The 24,921-nt window shown below is 38.2% G+C and overlaps 1 protein-coding gene across 18 annotated transcripts in view; it reads right to left on the bottom strand.

Moving 5' to 3' along the window:
* The window catches only part of KDM4C (lysine demethylase 4C), a 502,429-nt gene that overhangs the window by 406,511 nt on the left and 70,997 nt on the right, over positions 1–24,921 (bottom strand). The window contains exon 2 of one of the 18 annotated variants that reach the window (XM_034663841.1): positions 24,494–24,586. The exons of the other annotated variants lie outside the window; for them this stretch is intronic. Within the exon in view, the coding sequence (XP_034519732.1) occupies positions 24,494–24,524 (31 nt within the window). The 5' untranslated portion in view covers positions 24,525–24,586. The remainder of the gene's footprint in view (positions 1–24,493; positions 24,587–24,921) is intronic. 18 annotated transcript variants of the gene reach the window in all.

Raw genomic sequence — 24,921 nt, 5'->3', positions numbered from 1 at the left:
GGGGGGGAGGTGAGGGGGGGTAGGGGGACAATGACACACACCATCCTCCACTCACTCTATTATGGTTTACTCCACCCTCCACCCTGAACTCCTTTCTGTGCTCCTCCAGAGCCAAACCCTTCACTACTGGTATACTACAAGATTATTTCTGTGGTTGTCTTTCCTTTCCTTTTTGCCAGACACAGACACCATGGGACATTTTACCCAACTACCCTTACCAGTGCCTCAGAAATGCAACACAAGGACCTGTCTCCCCTGAATCCAAGTCCAGTAAATCTAAGTATCTATTGGCAGAGCCGTTTGGGGATGATCCTCAAACTCAATAGGGACAAAACTGAATCCAAAAGTTAACAGGGATAAAAAGGAATCTTTCCTCCAAAATCTGCTTCTCTACCCAACAGTCCCAATCCTGGTTCATTCAATCCATCCACAGTCCTGCTTGCCTTTTTCTGGCCAGCACTGAGCAGCACTAATCCTCAAAGAGCTTACACGCACAAGAGGGAACAACTATACAGATGGCTCTAATACCACAGGCCAGGTACTGCAAAAAAGGGAAGCACAGAACACCACCACAGCCTTGAGAACAAGAACAGCAGAATCCAACCCTTTAACAGGGTAAAGGGTAGCGGGGGAAGGAGAAAAGGAGAGCATCGCCTGCACAAGCTCTGCCCTCCAATGTAAGGTCCGCAGCAGAATTCCAGGAGCCATTTTCAACCCTGCCTCTCCACATCCGTGTGGGTACCAAATATTGTCTATTTGACTTCCTGAACATCTTTTATATCCATTCTCTAGTCTCTATTCCCAAAGTTACTATCCTAAATCAAACTTTGGTCCTTTCTTTTCTAAACTACTCCAATAGTCTTTGCTGATTTACTCACCTTTACTTCAACTTCTTCAATTCTCTTCTATACATCCTCAAAAAAAACACAGAACTTTTTTTTAAGATTTTTTATTTATTTATTTTAGACAGAGGGAGGGCATGAGCACATGAGGGGGGGAGGGGCAGAGGAAGAGGGAGAATTAGACACCCTGCTGAGCAGGAAGCCTGACATGAGACTCAATCCCAGGACCCGCAGATCATGACCTGGGCCAAAGGAAGACACTTAACGGACTGAACCACCCAGGGGTCCCCAGAACAAATTCTCTCGACACAAAACTGATCATGCCATTCTTATTTCATTTTAAGATTTTTTATGTATTTATTTGAGAAAGAGGTGTGCATTGGGGGGGGCAGAGAGAGAGGGAAAAGCAGACTCCCCACTAAGCAGGGAGCTGGATGGGGGGCTCGATCCCAGGACCCCGAGATCATGACCCGAAGGCAGATGCTTAACCAACTGAGCCACCCAGGTGCCCGATGCCATCCTTATTTTAAATCCCTTAGTAGCTCAGTACCATTTCAGCATGGAAGCTACCTCCATGGTCTAGCTCCTGCCTTCTCCCCCAGCCTCAAAGATCCCCTTGGCCTGCCCGAAACCTTTGCTTCATTCTAACCAAAGTTCCCAATGGTGCCAAGCTATTTCCCTCCTTCAATGTACTATATATAGACATATGCGTTACATGTATGACTGAGTATTTCCCATGAGCTTCATTTCTACAAAGTACATTAATGTGTACCCTCTTATTTAAACCTAATAGCTCAAAAATGAATAAATAAATAAATAATCCTAATTGCTCCACTGAAAATGACCACGAATGCCTTTATGTCACCAATGATGAAGATTAAAATGCTTGTACAAGGTCCCATAACAAGAGCTAAGAATGAGATTTGAACCTAATCCAAGATTCTAACACTCATATTTTTAACTACTGCACTATTTCCTTGGCCTTTCCTCACTCAGTTCTAGTAAAACCCATCTTTCAAAGTTTATCTCACATGTAGACTACATTATGAAGCCTTTCCTGGTAACACTCCCTACCAACCAACAGTGTTATTTTTTAATGCTCTCCTCACCCTCACTCCATGTATACTGTCATCCTAGTTATTCCTGGATTCAGCACTGGCAAATTCACCTATTTTATAAAATTTATTTTTAACCCCCAAACCAATAACTATGGCATGTTATAGTCATTCACAGACATGCACAGTGTTGAAATATTTGAATCACCCAACAGGCACATCCCTTCAGCAGAAGTCAAACAAGGCAAAAATACAGTTTTGCGGTCTATTTACTGCTAGGGGTTTTTGCATTTTTGTGCTCTTATTGGTGATTTAGCTACTTAAAACTGTCCCCAAGTTCCTAAGTGCAAGAAAGCCCTTGTGTGATATTCCCTATCACAAACATACTTTGTGACATAACTTTAGGCATCAGTTATAGTGCTGCTGGCATGAGTTCAATATTAATGAATCAAGAATTACATATTAAATAAGGTGTCTTTAAAACAGAAATACACATAAAACAAGGTGATACATAGATCAGTTGAAAAAATGTGTGATCAAAGCCTCAAAAGAATCTAACCCTGTATTTCCCCTCAGAGCAATAGTTCAGTATTCACTAATTTAGTATTTTCAGTGACTTTATGGAACATAACTACCATAAATAATGAGAATCAATTATATCTTAGCCCTTGTAATGACACCATTCACAAAAAGCCCCCATCCCTCAACCCATGGAAACCATCTTCCTCCCCTCCCCTCAAGAATTTCTTCCACTGACAGCAATGAGTCCAGGCAGTACATCCTTCATACTGCAATTGACCTGCACTAACTCAATCACTTCCCCAGGAACTCAGAATTGGAGAACACATGAAGCCATGAAGGGCTGGGAAAGACACCGTCCTCCTCTTGCATAAACAGAGAATGACTGAAGGAAGGACATTCACAGTTAGAAGTACCATACAAAGAATGCAAAGCCTGAGAGAGAGAGGATTTTAAGGGGGAAAAAGAAGGAAGAAAAAAACCAAACTTCAGTCATCCTAGGCATAATACAAGTCATAGGATAAACGGTTGAAGAGACTGCCATCTTCAAGAGACTGGATAGTATGAAGAGCTGAAATCTACATTCCAACAGGCATTCCAGATATGATTTAAATTCTTCCAGTGAAGAATCAAGAGACTTGAATTCAGAACTAGGCAGAGTGTGGAAAGAACTGGAGACCGTAAGGCATTTTTCTTGCTGGAACAGACACAGCACAAGTAATTTAGCTCTTAAGAACAGTCCTAGCACTATTCCTGATCTCTGTATGATAATTAAGATGGCATGTTCATGGAACAAACAAATGCAGCAGCAACTTCCTGCTCCACAGATTTCAGCCATGGTGCTATGATCCCAGACTCTGATTCTTCAGCTTCCTATTTGTAGCAGAAATGGCAGTTCCCTTGGCAGGACCTCCAGCAGGGTGTTCTGGGAGACATCCCACACGAAGAGTCCCTGGGGACCCAGTCAAGAGCCTGCTCTCCAACCTTCAACAGCTCTAGTATCAAATCCGTTTCTGCTTAAGTTAACCAGGGTAGTGGCCATTATCTGTAATTGAATCATGGCTGATAAAATTATCAAATATAAACAGATAACAATGATGAATGGAAAAGAAACCCAGTATACAAATATCAGACGTAAATCAAATGAAGGTTTTATTCACACTTGTTTGCCTTTTGAGTAATCCTGTCTACCAATCAGTTCCTTGGTGTATATTAATGAAATTAACTTGAATGACTCAAAATTCATTTTGTAATATTGAGTAGAAATTACTAATTGAGTCATTAAACTAGCCACCCACCCATAACTACCTAGTCTTACTGGCCCACTTATAGTAGAAGCTCCCAATAGCCTTCTACTAACAGATTTACCAGATAAGGGATACATACTACATATTATCTCTGAAAAACACCACTGCTACAAAAAACACAACACAGTGGAGACTAGTAGACTGTGTTTATTATGTCTAAGTACCAGGTGAATTGTAAGCTTGGCAATCAAGTGTTTATTTGCAATCCAGTTTATGCCAGTTGTGCCAACTACCTGACATAATTAAATAGATAAAGTGTGAATACAACAATGTTATTGTTTCTATAAGATTTAAGTTGAATCTTTTAGAATGGTCCAATAGAGATGACATGATTTTTTTTTTTTAAAGGGAAGGGGGAAAAAAGGGAAGAGGGATGTCAAATGAAGTGTAGGAAATGCAAAATAAAAAATTAGGGGGTAGAGGGATTTGTAAAATCTAGGATTCCAGCTCATATTACTTCAAGTGTTTAACTCTCACTCTACTTTAAAAAAACAGAAACTGAAAGCAGTAGATGCTGTATTGTAGGTGTGGTTTATGCCAAAGAGGAAATGCAGGACTCCAACCTTTACTCAAAGAGAAGGCTCTGCCCTACAACAAAAGACAGGCAAATGATTATATAAGTTTTAAGTAGAAATAAAATAATAGATGTATAAATTTTTTGTATGATTTACATCTTTAACGAAAATAAAAACTACTCAATACCTTGGGAAAGAACCATTCTGTGTCTTACAATAATGGAAAGACAAAAATTGTCAAAGTCTTTCCACATGGCTAAACATAGCTGTTCCCTTCTTTCTTCCATACTGCCAAGCTCTCCATTCCTGCTTTAGGAGAAAGTTAAATCAATAAAGGAGTGTAATCTGTGCTAAAGAAAAACACAAAGCTTGGTGGGTTTATTCTTATATTTGTTGATATTGTTATCTTTTCTAACTTTTTCTTTAGAAATAACTTCAGGGGCACCTGGGTAGCTCAGTCTGTTAAGCATCCAACTCTTGGTTGGGTTCAGGTCAAGATCTCTGTGTGATGGGATCAAGCCCTCAGTATGGAGTCCGTTTGAGATTCCTCTCTCTCCCTCTCCTTCTGTCCCCCCCTCCCCCGCCAGGCTCTCTCTCTCTCTCAAATAAATAAAAGAAAGAAAGAAAGAAAGAAAGAAAGAAAGAAAGAAAGAAAGAAAGAAAGAAAGAACAAACTTCAAACTTACAGAAAAATTATTGGAATAGAAAAAAAGAAAAAGCCCGTACACACTTTACCCAGATTCATCTATTAGTCTTTTACCCTATTTGCTGCCTTATCAATTTACGTTCTCTCTCTCTCCATATGTATATCACCCACAATTTGTTTTTCTGAACCATTTGGGAGTAAGTTGCATATATTACGGCCCCTTACCCCTAAAAACTTTAGTGTACATTTCCTAATAGGGGTCTTCTCTTGCATCAAGACAGTGAAGTTTTCGACTCCAGTAAGTTTAAAAGATACAATACTTGTATCCAATTTCTGTGTTCCAATTTTGTCAAGGGATGAATAATATACGTGATACCCTTCTTTTCCCTCTAGTAGGGAATTCAGTCTAGAATTAGAAAAATGCATGGAAGAGAAAAAAAAAGAAAATACATGTAGCTTTCATGTCTCTTTCGTATTCTTTCCTGCGGGGTATTTTCAGAGCCTTTGTCTTGAATTTTTTAAGAATTCAGTCATTTTGTTTTAACGTTTAACTAGAACATGCATTTGTTTTAAGTAGAACATTTTCCATTTTGGTATAATATTTTTTAAGCGAAGAGTTCTTCCTTTTGTTGCTGCCATATAAAAACATCATTAATTTTTAAATTAATCTCATATCCAGCTACCTACTTATAATCTCATTTCCAATCATTTGTCTGTAGATTCATTAATGATTCCATCTAGACTATCATGTGAAAATTATCTGAGAATAGTGCTTTCTTGTTGTTTCCTTTACAATAGTTATTCTTTTTTTTTTAAGATTTTATTTATTTATTTGACACAGAGAGAGACCACCAGCAAGAGAGGGAACACAAGCAGGGGGAGTGGGAGAGGAAGAAGCAGGCTCCCAGTGGAGCAGGGAGCCCGATGAGGGGCTCGATCCCAGGACCCTGGGACCACACGACCTGGGCTGAAGGCAGACACTTAACGACCGAGCCACCCAGGCACCTCTATTCTTCTAATTTCTCTTTCTCATCTTACTGACCTGTCTCAAACATCCTAGTACTACAGAGAACTAGTGACAGGGGAATGTCTTAATATACAGGGAATGCTTCTAGCCCTTATCTTCAGAATATTTACTGTGTATAGGTACCCTTTAACAGGTTAGAAAAGTTCTACTCTATTCCTTTCTCTAGGAGGCTTTTTGTTGTTGTTGTTGTTGTTGTTGTTTTGCTTTTAAATTACAAATATATGTTAAATTTTATCAAATACTTTTTCTGTATCTGTTGCAATGGGTTTTTTCCTTTTATCTATTATTGCAATTCAATAGAATTCTAATGTTGAACTAACCTATATTACTAAAATGCACCCAACCTGATCCTGTATTATCAGAACTGCACACTGAAATTATCTGTGCTAATATTATATTTAAGGTTTCATATCCTATCTTCACAAGTGAGGTTAGCTTGTAATTTTCCCTATTCCTTATTCACACCGTCCTTGTCTAATGCTAGTATTAAGACTTACCAGCCTGATAAAAAATGAGCCAGGCAGTGTTCCTGAAAGAGAGAAACTCTGTAAGGGTTAGAGTTAAGTATTATTTGGATACTTTGTAGAACTAGCCTACAAAATCCTCTGATCCTGGCTTTTTTTTTTTTTTTTTTTGATGGTTAAGACCTATAACTACAGAATCAATTCTCTTAAATGGTATGTTTTTTTACTGAAGTAGAGCCGACATCCAATATTATATCTGTCTCAGGTGTACAAAATATTAATTGAACAATAATATATACATTATGAAATGCTTACCACAGTAAGTGTAATTATCATCTGTCACAATATTGCTACTGCTTCTATAATCTGTTTTAAAATTTATACTTTTCTGGAAAACTGTCCATTCAAATGCATTTGCCTGTTTTTCATGGTCTCAGTGATAGTTCATTACTCTTTGCAGTCCTCACGTTATTCTTGTCCTATCACTCTCAAAAATATGTCACACATGACCCAAAAAAATAGTTAAGAACCAATGGATTAGATCACAGCCACAGGAGTCAGCTGAACTGCGCCTCCATCAATACCTAGAGGCGTGACCTCACCTAACCACTACACCATTGTTAATGTTAAATCTTAGTAACCTCCAAACTTAGGAAATTGAACAATTCAGTGTTCCTAAACACTGGTGAACAGTGATTCCACCAGTCCTCCGAAAACAGGAATGAAAGTGCTCTGATTTTTCATAAAGTTCCAGCTTTTATTTTTAGAGAATCCTAGTTTCTTCTTTGTTGACGTTTTTTAGACAATAGTAGACAGTAAGTTTTCTTTGATACTTTTTATTTGAGAAAATTAAAAGTTGACTAAAAAAAGGAAAGGCCTATGTCAGTCCAACTTATTTTTTCAAATCCAGAAGTCTGGGAACCAGTAAACTACATGATCTCTAAGTCCTTTACGACCCCAATGTTAGAGAGAGAAAGGAACAAAGTGTAGAGGGATGGAAGGCACTAATTATTTACATTAATAAAAATCAAGTAACTTAAGGTCAAGTCCTTATTTAATCAATACCTTTCTGATTTCCAAGCTTTTAACTCTACAATACCCCCAGCTTCTACTTAAATAGATAAATCTTCCAAATGTAACATTCTTACTGAACCAATCTCTCAGTAAAAATGGCTTCCAATTGCAAATCACTGTAACTTCAAAGCTCAACATGTAAGATAACTAGCCCCATCATTTTCCTCCAAAGCATGGAGAGTTTCAGATCTTACTACCTATCCCTCCTAAGTCATTCATTCCTTCAAGAGACAGTTCTGTTTCTATAGCTAAATACGAAGATTAATCAAAGAGTTTGCCTGATAAAATTACTTAACTTCAAGGAGCTGGAGGCATTAAGAAGGAAGAAAAAACTACTTTCTTATCTTAGGATAAAATAAGAGAGCCATCTCAAAAATGCAAAACACAGGCACTGACTACTGAAAGAGCTATGTCAGCTCAGCGACAGAAAAGATAACAGAAGAGACCACAAAGTCATCCTAACTCCACCCATGAATCCCTAAAGAGGTGTCCAAGAGAAAGCAAAAGGAAGAACCTCTGCATTACTTAATGGCAGTGGCAGCCAACAGTTAGCACTTAACATATCCATCAAAAAGATGGGTGGCTCAGTCAGTTAAGCGTCTGACTCTTGACTTCAGCTCAGGTCATGATCTCAGGTTCATGAGATGGAGCCCCACTTCAGGGGGGCTCCATACTCAGCTAGGAGTCTGCTTCTCTCTCTCCCTCTCCCTCTGCCCCTTCCCCTGCTCATGTGTGAGCACTTACACACACTCTCATGTGCTCTCTTTCTCTCTCTCTAAAATAAATTAAAAAGAAAAGATAACAAACTTACTCAAGGTCATATAGTTTTGAAAAGATAATTATAGGTATAACTGAGATTTTACTATAGTGATTAAACAGGAAGGGAGAAAGGGAGGCTTGGGTGCTTGAAATATGTTTCCATCTAACTCTGGGTACTGAATCCAAAAGTAAAAAGAACTCCTCCCAAGAAAACTGCCTAGCTTGACCAAAATCAGAAGGAAAATGACAACAGTAATAAAGATTGGGCAACTGACCAGGAATTCCTTACCCTTTGTGAAAATCCAGAAGGCTAAGGAATCCTAGCAAAGCTGGCAATACAAGGCAGTATGCACTTCAGAATCAAATTCAAGGTACAAACATAAATGCTCTAGGAGTTCCTAGGGAAAAGAAAAGACTAAATATGGGCACTGTGGGAAAGGGCAAAGTGAAGAGGTGAGTGTGAGATGGGCCTCGAAAATAAATGGCATTTGGGTCAAAAAAAGGTGAGCTATCCTTCTACAGGGGATGGGTAGCACACAATAACAATACTAATATAAACGATAACTCATTAAGTCCTTCCAAGAGGCCTAACAAGGTTAGTATTATTAACCCTATTCTGTAAGTAAGGAATTGGAAGCCTAGAACAGTTTTCTCAAACTTTTTAGTCTCGGGACTCCTTTATACTTCTAAATTTTCCCAAGGGGCCCCTGGGTGGCTTAGTGGGTTAAGCATCCAACTCTTGATCTCAGATCAGGTCTTGATCTCAGGGTGACTTTAAGCCCCATGTTGGGCTCCACGCTGGGTACGGAGCCTACTTAAAAGAAAAAAAAAAATTACCAAGGGACTCAATAGTAAGAGCTTTTAAGTAGGATATATACTTACCAAAACAGAGGAAATTTTTAAATTATAAATTAAAAGATAAATTTAAAATCCCCATATGTATGAAACTTTTAAAAGAATTTTAAATTGTTCATCAAAGGCAACAATGGTTTCAAACCAGGGGTGATTTGTGTCCCCTGGGGGAAACTAGCAATGTCAGCAGTTATTTTTATTTGTCACAACTGGAGGAGTGCTAGTGGCATCTAGTGGGTATAGACCAGGGACACTGCTTAACATACAATGCATAAGAAGGCACCCACAACAAAGAATTATTTAGCCCTAACTGTCAAGTGTGCAGAGGTTCAAAAACCCTGCTATGAGGCCTAAAGAAACTAGAGCATATGTTCAATAATAGACATTGTATGATAATGTTCACAGTAGCATTTTTGTAACAGCTAAAAATTGAAAGCAACTAAAATGTCCATTTACAAGAGAATCAATAAATAAGAGTATATTCAACCAATTCACAGCAGTGAAAACGAAACAAATGAACAAACCAAAGCTACTCCCAACAATAAACATATGAACCTCAGAAAGTTAAGTCTTGTACTCTTCAAAGCATATGTCTATTTTTACAAATCTAAAAAATAAAATGTAATCTCTTCTTAAATGATAAATGCATATAAAATAAATCCATCTTTTTAAACAAGGGAATAGTGGGGTGCCTGGCTGGTTCAGTGGGTAACGCATATGACTCTTAATCTCCAGGTTGTGAGTTTGAGCCCCACACTGGGTGAAGAGTTTTAAAAAATAATAAAATATTTTTATGTGAGACTGAGCCCTGCATCAGGCTCCCCGCTCAGGAGGGAGTCTACTTGGGATCCTCTTCCTCTCCCTTTGCCTCTCCTCCCCCCCTCCCATGCAGGATTCTTTTAAATCTAAAAAATATATATATATAAAGCAAGGGAATAGTGAACAAAAAAATCAGGACAATATTCCTAAAGGAAAGCAGATGGGATACAAGAAAATCACATAATTACATCTGGGTGAATTCATAGGACTGTACTATCATGTCTTTTGCATACCTCAAGCATTAAATTGATGAAACAACCAATATAAGTGATATATTTCTGAAAATACCTAGGAAATTGAAATATACTTTGAATTAAACCAAAAAATCTTAACTTCTATGCTAAAACCATTCTTTAATACAAACAATCTTTCTGTAATACCAAACAATCACTTCCAGCTTTTAATTTTGGCAAAAAAATATGGATTTTTGTACAATAAAGGTACCAAATAGGACCTGCATGGCCAATGAAGACTCAACACAGGGCTTTAAGCTGTTTTCTAACTACATTTTGTGAATTATTTTTATATTGTGAATTTATTTATTATTTTAACTTAAAGTCTGTGTTTGGGTTATGTATTTGTATTCTAGTACTTAAAATGGCAATAATTTGCCTGGGTCTCCTCCTCGTAGTCTTACTCTGTTATACAACCAATAACACAACTAAAATTTCTTTAAATTTACAGATTAAATGAACAGTCAAGTGTGGATTCTTTGGTAAAATAACTGACTTAAATAATCATCAATTATAACATTAACAATGACTTTAGCATTAAAAGGTAATTTGTATAAAAAGTCCTTCATACACTAGGATAAAAATCTTTTCTAGCTGTATGAACTATGCATCCTACCAATACCCTCTGACCTGGGAGGAAATTTTGGCATAAATGCATCATTAACAGCAGAAGAAAAGAAAGTTTAAAACAGCAGTAATTCTAGGTAATAAATCTTTTTATTTAGAAAGTAGTTTGTAGTGTTTCATAAAAGCAATTTCTCACATTGCAATGCAGGAAAATGTCATATCAGATCTAACTATTCAATTTGTCAAAGGTACAGAGAATACAGTCAAAGAAAAGAAAAAAAAAACTCAGTAAGTATAAACGCAGACACAGTGCTAAGTCCTTTTGAAGTAAAAAATTCTAAAGTAATATGGATACTACATGGAATCAAAACTTACCTGATAGACAATGATCACAAGGCAGAGAAAGCATTATCTTGGCATTAAGTTTATTTTTTTTTAAAGATTTTATTTATTTATTTGACAGAGAGAGAGACAGCCAGTGAGAGAGGGAACACAAGGAGAGGGAGTAGGAGAGGAAGAAGCAAGCTCCCAGTGGAGCAGCCTGATGTGGGGCTCGATCCCAGAATGCCAGGATCACGCCCTGAGCCGAGGGCAGACGCTTAATGACTGAGCCACCCGGGCACCCCTAAGTTTATCTTTAAGAATGGAAAATACTAATTAAAAATAACCAACATTTTCTTTACTCCTAGACCTCTCTTTCTAAATCTACTATTTTAAATTTAAAGCCAAACACAATCTCTAACCTGCATATCAATAAAACATCTAAGCAATGAACAAAAAAAAAGCTTTAAAACTTATGAAAAGGGGCACCTGGGTGGCTCAGTCAATTAAGCCTCTGCCTTCCGCTCAGTCACGATTCCAGCATCCTGGGATCCAGCTCTGCATTGCACTGGGCTCCCTGCTCAGCAAGGAGTCTGCTTCTCCTTCCCCCATCTCTCAGGCTGTTTTCTCGAGCACTCTCTCTCTCTCTCTCCCTCTCCCTCCCTCACAAATAAATAAATAAAATCTTTTTTTTTAAGTTAGGAAATATGTAAAAATCATTTTTAAAACATGCAAACTTGTATCTGATTGAGAGTCAGGGCCTTTATGAAAAGGGCTAAGAAGAGAAACTCTGAAATTTTCTAAAATTTGAGTTTAAAAAAAAAACCTTCATTCTCTGTTAATGCCAACTTTAGGAAAATCACAAAACTACACTAAAATATGGGTTCAGACAGGAGCAAAAAAATATGCAATCAATGCCAACTAATATTTCTGCATGAATAGAAAAAAAAGGATTATTCTCCTATGACTCCAAATTTAGAAACCTCATTTGCTTTCTAAATCCCTATTATTATGCAGGGGGATTGATAAGGACACACAAAACAGCCAAAGAAAAGAAAGCAATTTCAAGTTTCCAAAACTTGCATTGCACATAATTGTGAGTTCCAACTAATAAGTTTGCCAAGTTTGGATTGTCTCCTCCTTCAGAAGGCCTGGGAAGGAGGAAACAAATGCTCCCTGGCACAGGCAAGACATACCCAGGTCTCCCAGGTTCGGAAACCCAGACTCCAGCCACTTGTTGCAGCATCGTGACAACCATAGGCCAGTGTCACCCACTGCACACTCCCCACACCCTGCCACAGACTTGCTGGCCAGCCCCTCGCCTGACTTCCGGACTGCACCACCTGCAGCGATCCCTGGAGCAGATCAGTGCCTGCGGTGGAACCCTTGTCACTACCACCAGCTCTACAGTGAAGCCCACGTCACATTTTCAACTGAGATTACCTGAACTATTTATCAGAAGAATTCATAAGAAGCCAGGTAAATCATTTATTATCAGTTTCAAACATAAAAAGTCTAAAATTTGAAGTATTTTGAAAACATATTTAAATTTAATTTTGTATACAAACTTTAAAATTCTTTCTAAAGATTCACAATCACATAAGCCATACACAGTACCAGCTATACGGAGGGGGGAGAAAAAAGGATTGGAAAAGTATCAGACACAATAATCTGATGGTCCTTGCTTATTCCATTATTAATGAATGCAAGGAACACTATTTTAAAGAACCATGACAATTTGCACATTTTTTGGTAACTACCTGTCCAAAAAAACCAAGCTTGCAGGAAAAGGATTTCCTATATTCTCATCCTGTATGCAATGTTGGCATAGTGCCTTGCGCAGATATTTGTAAGTCATTTATTCTTTTAATCTTAATACCAATACAGAGTTTCTTTACCATGCAAACTGCATCTAAACATATGAAAGTATTTTCAACGTCTCCTTAGATGAGTTTAACTTTCTTTAAAACGTCAAATATTTAACCAAACTATAATAATCACAAATATAATCATGATACAAGCACAAAGGAAAATCATAATCTGTTACCCAATGCTTCTCCTGGATTTAAACTATGGTTTTAATAAATACAAGACCAAACCCTCATTAATGTTCATGAAAATAAAATCTACCACATTTTGTTTGTTTGATTTATAATTTCTCTTTGTTGTTGACAGCTTGGTCTTTTGCAGAGTAACATGGGCCATCTGCACAAACTCCTTCAACAGTATTATACTAAAGACTACCCTCACTAACAACTCTTTGAACACTGAAATCTTATTAAAACGAATCTTTAAAAAAAAAATTGCATTTGGTTCTTTACTGTGCTGTACCATACAATACTTCATTTTCATTCTTTAAAGTTTTCTGTGCTATTAGCCAGCTATAATTATTCCCATTTGAGAGATGATGAAACTAAGGCTCAGAAATGGAAATCAGTGCCCTGAAGTCAAACAGCAAGTAGGCGCAATGAAATAACTGCACATTTAGTATCCCCAAAGCCCAGACCCCAAATATAACTGACCTCTTTGCTAGGCTCTTTAGCTACCACAAAAAAGCAAACCAAAAGCCCACTAAGCCCAGATGGCTTCACAGATTATGCTCAATTTTTCAGAAACATAATCCAATGTTACTTAAGCTATTCCTGAGCACAAGGGGGGAAAAAAAGCTTTAAAATCCTTTAAGAAGCAAACCTAAATAGGTAACAAAACATGAGAAATGGCCCAAGAAAACTGCAAAACAATTTTATTTAAGAGTATTGATGAAAATTCTTTTAAAAAATGAGGAAGCAGGGAACCCTCTTGGGTCCCCTCCCTCTCTGGGTGGTTTGTACTATCACTCACTATCACTCAATAAACTTTGCTTTGCTGCCCACCACAAAGAAAAAAAAAAAAGAGGAAGCAAAATCCAAAAGCACATTAAAATAATAAACCATGACTAAAAAGTCACTCCAGAGTTCAAGAATGCTCCAATATTAGTACATTTGTTATATAATTTTTGTGGGCGTGCATGTATATCTGAACAAATACATATTCTCTAGCTCGGTTCACTGCGAGGGCACAGAAGCAACACCCCAATATCAATAACCACCTAGATCTTGGCTTCTAAGTATTTGGGGTAGGAAAGTTCAAGATGAGCTTGCATATCTCACTGTGTCCAAAAGGGAGAGAATGCTCAAAGGATGATGGGACATGTCAAAAACACACAGAACCCAGCATAAAGGATTCCCATGGGCCAAATCTATGACAATGTAAGCATCAATATAAATAGCAATATTAACAGTTTAGAACTCATTGAATAGAACAGGAAACCATAAATCCTAATTGATAAAAATGAATAAATTGAAAGCTTAATAAACAAGTATTTATATAGTTTTTCAAAACAAAACAAAAAAATTAGAGAAGCCTAGAGGAGTCTAGCATAGAAGATCTTAAGCAAAGTTAACATTAACAGAACAAAATGAAATTGTGTACCACCTGATAAGATGTAATAAAAGGAATACAGTTCCATCTCTGTGATATCAGAAAACAAAAATTAAGGGAGAGTCTATAAAATAACTGGCCTGTAATCCTCAAAGGTGTCAATATTATGAATATCAAGGAGGGATGCCTGGGTGGCTCGGTTAAGCATCTGCCTTCAGCTCAGGTCATGATCCCAGGGACCTGGAATCAAGTCCCACATTAGGCTCCTTGCTCAGCAGGGAACCTGCTTCTCCCTCCGCCGGACACTCCCCCTGCTTGTGCTCTCTCTCTCTCTCTCCCTCCCTCTGACAACTAATTAAATTAAAATCTGGAACGAAAGGAACGAATGAATGAAAGAAAGAAAGAAAGAAAGAAAGAAAGAAAGAAAGAAAGAGAAAGAAAGAAAGAAGAAAGAAAGAAAGAAAGAAAGAAAGAAAGAAAGAAAGAAAGAAAAAGGAAGGAAGGAAGAGAAAGAAAGAAAGAAAGAAAGAAAGAAAGAAAGAAAGAAAGAAAGAAAGAAAGAAAGAAATCATGGAAAGACTAAGGACTATTTGAGAATGAAGGGATGTTTAAAAGACCTGAAAACAAGAAAATACAATCCATCATTCTGGACTGGATTATTTTGCTACAAAGAACATCACTATTACAAACGGTGATATAAAAAAAGTCTAAAGATTAGGTGAAAGTAATTATCAATGGTAACTTCTTGATTTTGATGGAAATACTGTGGCTATACAGGAAACTGCTTTTTTAGGAAATATACACTGAAGTATTGAGGAACAATGGTGTACGAAGACAAATTTTTCAAGGAAATAGAAGTTCTTTGTACTATAATTGCAGCCTTTCTAAAAGTTTGAGATTGTCCAAAGTAAAATAAGAAAATTATTTCTAAAATAAAATAAAAAGGAATAAAATTTAAGGAAATACACAAGATCTGTAAAGATATTTTTTTAAAGTCCTTTCTAAGGACTTAAAAGAACATTTAAAAGGAAAGGCATACCATATTTCTGGACAGGAAAAGTCAAGATCTGAAAGATATTTCTCTATGTTAGTCCTTAAACTAAAGACATTCTTAATAAAACTATCAATAGGTTCTCAGAACTTGACACATTGACTTTAAAGTTAAATATAACGAGGGAAAATACACAAGAATAGCCCGAAAAGTTCTGAAAACATGTTATAAAGCTAAAATTAAAACACTGAGGTAATGGTACATAAATAGATCACTATATCGAAACAGAATCAACCTAAATGACTTTTGATACTGCGCTGGTTAAAGAAATTATGGTACATGTATACAATGTAATACTGTGCGATCATTTTAAAAAGAGGGAGCTCTACATGTACTCATATTTTAAAAACCACATTCAAGTTAGTGTTAAATGAAAAAATATTCAGAACAGCAAGTACAGATGCTACAATTTGTATTAAAATGTATATATATACATATATAAGCTTTACAGAATATCCTATATAGAATATATAGAATATCTCTGGAAAGCCCTAAAAGAAACTGTTTTAACAGTAGTTAACCAAAAAGAGGAAACTGGCTGTCTGATAGCAAAAGTGAGAATATGTACTTTTTACACCTTTATATCTTCTCTTTTTTTTTTTTAAGATGTATTTATTTGAGAGAGAGCGCACACACACAGGGGACAGGGGGTGCAGAGGGAAAGAATCTCAAGCAGACTCCCCACTAAGTGAGCACAGAGCCCAATGCAGGGCTTGATTTCATGACCCTGAGATCATGACCTAAGCTGAAATCAAGAGTCAGACGCTTAACCAACTCAGCTACCCAGGCACTCCCCCATTTATAACTTCTGAACTGTATACCTTGTTGTATACTTTGTATTGCCTAATTAAAATAGTATTTACTTAATATACCTTTCTACTATAATGATTTTAATAAGTTAAATTATCAAAAAGGAATGAATTAACCTATCTCAGGTCCAAATTCCTCCTACTAATGCAAGCTACCCTGAATGTTGAGAGTTCTCAGTAAAGTGTCCAAATTTCAGGTGATAGTTCCTCTTAAAAGTTAAAACAGATAAAAACAAAATGGGTGAGATAAGCAGCCTGCAAAAAAAAAAAAAAAAAAAAGTACCATCAGTCTTTCCCTCAAAGGGACACCTGTGTCCTTTCTAAGTATCTGATGCATTCCCAAAACAGAACAGAAGCAACAAGGCTAATGTTCAATCAGAGACAAATATCCTTAGGACTGGAATTTAAACAAATGTCTGATGAAACACTAGTTAGAAGATGGAGATAAAGACAGATCCAAAGTGAAGAATTTGACTTCTTCTTTAACCTCATTCAACAGGAGAAAATGGACCTGCAGGAAGAATGTTCTGATGAGAAAGGCGAATACTCTGGAGGGTCAGAGAAGCCCCGCAGGTAAAAAATACAGTTAAAATTACTCCTCAACACTACCCATGTCCATCTGCTGAGATCTGCCTGTCACAAAATGATGTGCTTTCCCAAGAAGCAAGACTTCCTAGAAAGAGCCCTGAAGAATGGACAAGCATGTTTTGTATCCAGGTCCTAGTTCTTTCTTCTGAGTCTAATTAGGGAGTGACACTGAAAACATCAGTCCTTTAATGCCTGGCATACTCTAGATCAACTGGAAAAGTTCAGATTTCTGAAAGTACCATGCTAAATATGAGAACAGAACTATGAAATCTTCTAAAAGGGCTATCACTCACACACACACACACACACACACACACACGCACACGCACACTCACATCTCAAAAGGTCCTATCTGTCCAACCAATTGTCCATACTTTGACATTTCTCTCTAATTTCTAAAGTTTCTAATTCCTTCTCTAGAAAATAGTAAATCAATATTTAGTATAAGTACTTTGTACAGCTATCAAATATATTTTCAAATGCATAATCTACTAAGGTTTGAATGCTTAAAGACTGAATAATTTCAAACATAGGTTTGGAAAATTTACTGATGTGGGATGATTACACATTTAAACTATCACTATATGTTTCCTTCAGTTTTGTTTGTTAAGTCCCACTATAACTAGACAAATTTAACAGAAAGAAGACATTCCTGCATAATCCCTAATTCATCTAAAATCCTTTCTATCCCTTTAATTCATGCCACACAGCAGGATTTAATAAGGGACATTAGGACTTTTCAAATTATCATGCTATGGGCAACCATCAGTGAAACACACATTAATTATCAACATGCATAAGTAGGACATGAAGAGATAGAGTCCTATTTTAGCAAAAAAAGATGAAAAACAAGGTAAGTTTTAATAATGTAGACAGGAAAGGAGAAAAAAAAAAAAAACCCAGACTAGGAGAAGAAACATGGATCACTATGCAGTTTAAGACTACATATTGCGAAGGTGAAATATACATCCCACGTGACAGGGGTCCCCAAAACACAGCCACTAGAAACCTGGGCTCTATCCACCATTTAATAAAGGTATTAGGTATTTGCAAATACCTAAATTAATGTATAGGAAATTTGTTTTTCAACTGAGTCTCTCTGATTATAAATGCATATGTTCATTCTAAAAAATTTTTAAGAAGGAAAATCAAAATTACCAGTAATCTCACTACCATATTAGCATTCCAGTGTATTTTTTCTAGCATATGTACATTTATAAACAAACACGTTTAAACACAACTGGGCTCATGTGATATATACAATTTTGTATAATGCTTTCTTTCATTAAACATAGGTTTGGAATAATTCTAACATTTTAAAATATTCATCCAAGTTACAAATACCACATCACAGTGTGCAGTTAAAAATAGCCCTTGTGCTAGATACTTAGGTTATTTCTAATATTTTGTTAGCAAAATAGATGAGAGATCAATATTTCATTGATGGAGACCAAACAATACCAAGCCTTCCTTGCAGAGGTTCTGGTAAAGTGAATAAATGAGAACCCACAGCTCTAGTGATCAGCTCTGATGACCTACTGAACATGACATGACATCCTTACCAAGCCAGGCTCCTTAATTCATATCCTCACACTTACTCATTTGCCTTGATCCCTTTGTTATCATTTTTGGAACTTTGTTTGGTTTGTAAAAAAATTGAGAAAATAAAAGTGATCAGAGGCCAGCCAGCCTTAAAATTCAATGACTTACTGCACACCTGCAATGAGCTTAACCAAAGAGGGTAGAAGAGTATTGGCTATTAGTGGCCCAGAGAAACCTAGAGGATAAGACCTAAGGTAGAGTCCGATTTAGATTTTTCTCAACCTGACCTTAAGCCACTCTCCTTTGAGATCAGGCCAGAATTTCTAAGCAGAACTAGCTTTCAGGGGTGCCTGGGTGGCTCAGTCATTAAGCATCTGCCTTCAGCTCAGGTCATGATCCCGGGGTCCTGGGAATCGAGCCCTGCATTGGGCTCCCCGCTTAGCAGGAAGCCTGCTTCTCCCTCTCCCACTCCCCCCACTTGTGTTCCCTCTCTCGCTGTGTCTCTGTCAAATAAATAATAAAATCTTAAAAAACAAAAAACAAAACTAGCTTTCAGCAATAGTCATTTAATAGGAAGGGTGGAGGATAGCTATTGGCACTTGGACTTCCAATCAGACAAGAATTAGAGAATAGCAACTGTGTTTCAAAAGGTGGGGAAGGAGCTAATGTAAATGAAGCATTTTCCTCCTACAGTCTTAGAGCTGTGTTGTTCAGACTGCAGCCTGCAATCCTACCTAATTTGGTAGATTATATCAATATTTTTATAATATAGGATATGCAGGGGCACCTGGGTGGCACAGTCGTTAAGCGTCTGCCTTCAGCTCAGGGCGTGATCCCGGCGTTATGGGATCGAGCCCCACATCAGGCTCCTCCGCTATGAGCCTGCTTCTTCCTCTCCCACTCCCCCTGCTTGTGCTCCCTCTCTTGCTGGCTGTCTCTATCTCTGTTAAATAAATAAAATCTTTAAAAAATAATAATAATAATATATGATATGCAACAAAATGGAAAATATCAGAGTACAGCACAGGTGGCAAAGTATTTTGAAAAGTGTTTACTGAGTAACTATAATATAATATTGATGAGACAACAGTATCCTGGTACGATACAAATGAATAAAAATACTTGGGTCCCTGCCCTTGTAGAATTCTTACAGTTAGTTTAGAAACAATCAAATAATCACATAAATATAAAGCAACATTGTAACTAAACACTCAAAATAATCCTTTTTCATGAAATGTTGGGAATCGCTGATATATTGTGTTCCTTTGCTACATGCTTAAGTGTTATGGAAGGAAACAATTAGGGAATTAAGATAGATTATCATTAGGAAAACTGATTTACATTGGCGAAGAGGCTGGCATGACAGGTCAGGATTCTCTGAGGAAGTACATTCAAGCAGAGACTGGAACGATGTACCAAAAAGAAAGTGGGAAGAAAGTCTGGCAGAAAACGGCACTTTCGGCAAGGGCGTGTACAGTTTGAGAAAAAGAAAAGCCAATGGGAAATAGGAAAACTAAAACCATCTAGCTAAGGTTTGGGGGTTGCTTCCGATAGGAAGAGATAATGCAGGAATTTTAAGTCTCCTGAGAGCCATGAGAATGATCCAATTTGCATTTTAAAAGATAATGAGTGGAGCAGAAATGGGAAGGAGGCTGGAGTGGCTACTGAGATAATGCCAAGTAGAGACTAGAAGGTTAATCTAATACACATTTTGCAAGCAGAAATGATAAACATTTGGCGATAGTCTGGATGTGAGGAGGGCTGAGAAACCATGAGATAGATACCTGGGGTAACTCACAGGTTTCTTCAAGTGAACAGTGAAATGGAATGAGATGCATGAGAAAACAAGAGAAGCAGAGCTGAGAGGAAAGATCCCAGTTTACCTAGTTACAGTTTACAAGTAGAGGTGTCAAATTAATAACTAGAACTGGATGGAGATATAAAAAAAGAAGTCAGCATCAAAACGGTTTTGATGACACATGATTCTGCTCCTTAAGTATTTACCCACAATAATAAATAACACAAATGCAAAAAAAATCTAAAATAAATTTTAAAGATTCTGTGGACCAACAGCTCATAAATACCACAGTAGCTGAAGCCACTGTGTATCTGAAAATGGAGAGCAACAGTGTAACTAAACAATTCATACTCAAAATAATCCTCTTCCAGGAAATGGTAATCACTTGTCTATTGTGTTCACTTGCTGTATGCTCCACATCTAACACAGCATATGACACATAGTAGGTTTTCAAATATCTACTGAAAAAATATATCCACTACTAGGCAGAATAAACCACCCAGCAAAAATAAGACAAATAGTGCAAATAATAAGCCATTGTGCAAGGAAAAACTCTGTACTATGAAACATACAAATGTACTAGAGCAAGAAGATTTCTCAGGGAAAAAGGAAAATGAGTTATTTATGCTATCATACCCTACTAGTATCAAAGCTAGATTCTGCTCCTAAGAATCAGCTTAATTTCAATACCAGAAATTCCATCCCTAGACAACCAATGGTAAAATATGCTTTTACCATTCCCAATTATCCCTAGATATAAGAAAGAATTAAAATGTAATAAAAGTATGATATTTGAAGCTATAGTAAAATTTCATCTAGGTTATTAAAACAAAACAAAAGATGGGGCGCCTGGGTGGCACAGCAGTTAAGCATCTGCCTTCGGCTCAGGGCGTGATCCTGGCGTTATGGGATCGAGCCCCACATCAGGCTCTTCCGCTATGAGCCTGCTTCTTCCTCTCCCACTCCCCCTGCTTGTGTTCCCTCTCTTGCTGTTTGTCTCTGTCTAATAAATAAATAGAGGGAAGACTAACCTGAAGAAGTAACAACTAAGATAAATAAGCCATCCAAAGGATGAGATGGAATTAACCAGACAAAGAAGCTCAGGTCAGGGTAGCAGTCAAGGTAGAGGGAACAAGAATGTGAGCAGGGCACCGGTCCCACCTAGCCAGGAAATGGGGGAGAAAGTTTGGTGGAAGAAGGACATTGGTTGGGCAAAGCCTTACTGAGAGAGCTGAGAGAACTTCATCTTCAGGGAGAGAAGGATGGGATTGTTCCAACTGCTTATGTGGGGAAAGGGTTAGGCCCTGAAAGTGCAGACTTCTGTGATCAGCATCTTCTCCCAAAGTGAATGGAGGGTGGAAAAACGAGAATCTTTGGGGGTGTGCAATACAATATTTTAAAGACAATAATACAGTATTTAAAATTTATATTTTAGGTTCAACAAAACCTAGACTGGTAGCAAATGAAGAAAAACAAGTGACTTTAACTCTTGCACAACTCCCAAGAAATTCATATTAGAAATGGAGGTGGGCATGGGGCGCCTGGGTGGCACAGCGGTTAAGCGTCTGCCTTCGGCTCGGGGCGTGATCCTGCTTCTTCCTCTCCCACTCCCCCTGCTTGTGTTCCCTCTCTCGCTGGCTGTCTCTATATCTGTCGAATAAATAAATAAAATCTTTAAAAAAAAAAAAAAGAAATGGAGGTGGGCAGAGGAGTACTGAATATTCATAATAACAAAAAATAATATAAATTTTGAAAGACTGAAAGACCTGCATTAGACACTGAGTTTAATGATAATATGGAATATAAGTTTTATCACCATACCTCTAATAAATATATAACAAATTAGTATCAAGGGAATAATCATTCGCTGTATGAAGAAAAACTGGGGTAACATAAAGGGATGATCTTAAAGACATCCAGACAAGAAAAACACATCATTATCCACAGGACAAAGCCCCACACAGAGACTTCTGGCCTCTAGAGAAATGGACTTGGTGGTGGAGCAGAATAGGTCCCTCAAAGGCCTAGAGAGAGTATCCCTGACACTATCCCTCCTTCATCCATCTATTCACTCTAGAAAAAAGGTTTAACCCAGCAATTCCACTACTAGGTATATATCCAAGAGTAAAGAAAACACACATACACACTAAAACTAGTTTGTGAATGTTCATAGCACATTATTCAAAATAGCCAAAAAATGCAAACAACTCAAAAGCCCATCAACTGATAAATAAACAAAAAGTGATATATCCATACAATGGAATACAAGACAGCCATAAAAAGGAATAAAGCACTGACAGATGCTACATGATGGATGAACCTTGAAAACATTACACTAAGTGAAAGAATCCAGTCACAAAAACCCACATATTATATGGTTATACTTACATGAAATGTCCAGAATAGGAAAATATATCAAGAGACAGAAAGCAGATTAGTCATTGCTTGGGGCTAAAGGGGACTGCAGGCGGAAAGAAAGGGACAAAACCACTAATGAGAAGAGGGTTTCTTTGAAGGTGATAAAAATGTTCTAACATTGATTCTGATGATGGTTGCACAATTCCATGCACATACTAAAACCACTGGATTGTACACTTTAAATAGGTGGACACCTGGGTGGCTCAGTCCGTTGAGCACCTGCCTTCGGCTCAGGTCATGATCCTGGTCCCGGGATCTTGGGCTCCGTGCTTAGTGGGGAGCCTGCTTCTCCCTCTGCCTGCCACTCCCCCTGCTTCTGTGCTCTCTCTGACAAATAAAATCTCAAAAATAAAAAAAGCAAAAAAATAAATAGATGTATTATACAGTATGTGAGTTGTATCTTAATAAAGCTGTTATTTAAAAAGAGAGAGGGGGCGCCTGGGTGGCACAGCGGTTAAGCGTCTGCCTTCCGCTCAGGGTGTGATACCAGCGTTATGGGATCCAGCCCCACATCAGGCTTCTCCACTATGAGCCTGCTTCTTCCTCTCCCACTCCCCCTGCTTCTTCCTCTCCCACTCCCCCTGCTTCTGTTCCCTCTCGCACTGGCTGTCTCTATCTCTGTCGAATAAATACATTTAAAAAAATCTTTAAAAAAAAATAAAAAGAGAGAGGATGTTTTAGCACCCCAGGCATTACGGTAAATTGCTAGAAATACAGCTAAGAAAAAAAAAACAGAGAACTTGTTCTCAAAGCCCTAACATTCTAATGGGGGGGGGGGGGGGGGGGGGGGAGCTAGTCAAGATACAATGACAAAGCAATGAGAAAAAGAAAGAAAAGAATTCACAGACTACCCAAGGTTAGTTAGGCACCTACCTTAGTCCTGGGTGATTCAGAAGGTGTCAAGTAGATAATTCAAAGTACCAGATTTTCATCCTTTCATCTAAATAACTTTTTAAAAATTATGTACCTATTCACTGCTTCTTAAAAATCTTCATTCTTACAGAAAGGTTAATAATGGATTTTTAAAAAGCATTGTGCACCTACAAGGTTTAAAACATATGTTTTTAACTTTAGACAAGCAACCGATTAAAATCTGTTAATAAAACGAAAGTCTCCGATTTAAATTGTACTGTACTACCAAGTTCGTGGAGTGTTGTAAAGTGTGTGAAAACTTAAACTTAAATTGGGAGAAAGAGGGTCTAAAAAACCGGAACAGCCGTGTAATACATTCCAAAACAAAGCATGGGGGGTTGGGAGGAGACCAGCAAGGCAGAATTTGAGTAAGGATCCTAGAGGAGAACCAAGTACTTCAAAGCAAAAATGGACCTTTAAGAACTAAAGTCACTAATTTTCAATCACAACACTTCGAAATTATATTAGTAATTAAACGGTGAAGCCGAATTTCCCAAGATTAAAAATAAAAATTACAGCAAATTCAAGTGGGTGAAATAGGTCAAAACTTGGTCCGAACCTAGGTGGAACTGAGCCTACCAGAAACTTTCAACAAGATAAGGGTGAACCAACGCCAACTTCTAACCTAATTTCCAAAGCAGGTTTTGATAAACCCCCTTGAGGGGTAATTTACCAAGTGCTTAAAAAAAAAAAAACGTTTGCCCTCTCTTCTCCTGGAGCAGAAACCATACAAAACCCCTCCTGGGCATCGCCCACAACCAAAGCCAGCCCGTGCAGACCTGCACCGTGCAGTTTAGGGGAAAACTGGCTCCAAGTTCACCCGGAAAGCATCTGAATCTAGCCCTGCTGGTTTCATTGGCTAAGCCTGGAGGAAAAACCCAAGTTCGAACCCGGAGCCCCAGCCTGCCTGACTCCCTCCTCCACATCCCCACCCTACGCCACGTCCCGTGCGTGCCTGGCATTCCACGCGAAGCGATCCAACTCATTTATTAAGCTCCCACGGTCTACACCGCATCGTGGCTTCAGGCACTGCAGGAAGAAATGGCCCCTGCCGGAAAAACCAACAGAACGGGGGCTGAGGACGAACCCGGGAGAGAGGCTGCGAGCCTGCGGCGAGGTGTCCTGGAGAGGAGCCCCCGCCTTCACCCCCCAGGTCGTGACAGTCCCAAAGAACAGATGGCACCGAGGGCTCAGCAGGCCGTGCCTCCCCGGAGTCCGCCGCAGACCAGGCTGGAAAGGGAATGGAAAGGAGTCGGCATCCCTGGACCACCCGCGCGCTCCTCTGAACCAAGGAGCGCGACCCAGACTTCGGCCCCCAGGAGAACGACGAGCGCGGGGACCGAACCCCCGAGAGGGCCGGAGCGGACTGTCACTGGCTCCCGC

The sequence above is a fragment of the Ailuropoda melanoleuca genome, chromosome 7, assembly GCF_002007445.2.
Source record: "Ailuropoda melanoleuca isolate Jingjing chromosome 7, ASM200744v2, whole genome shotgun sequence".
NCBI lineage: Eukaryota > Metazoa > Chordata > Mammalia > Carnivora > Ursidae > Ailuropoda > Ailuropoda melanoleuca.
This window is presented reverse-complemented; position numbering and strand designations above follow the sequence as displayed.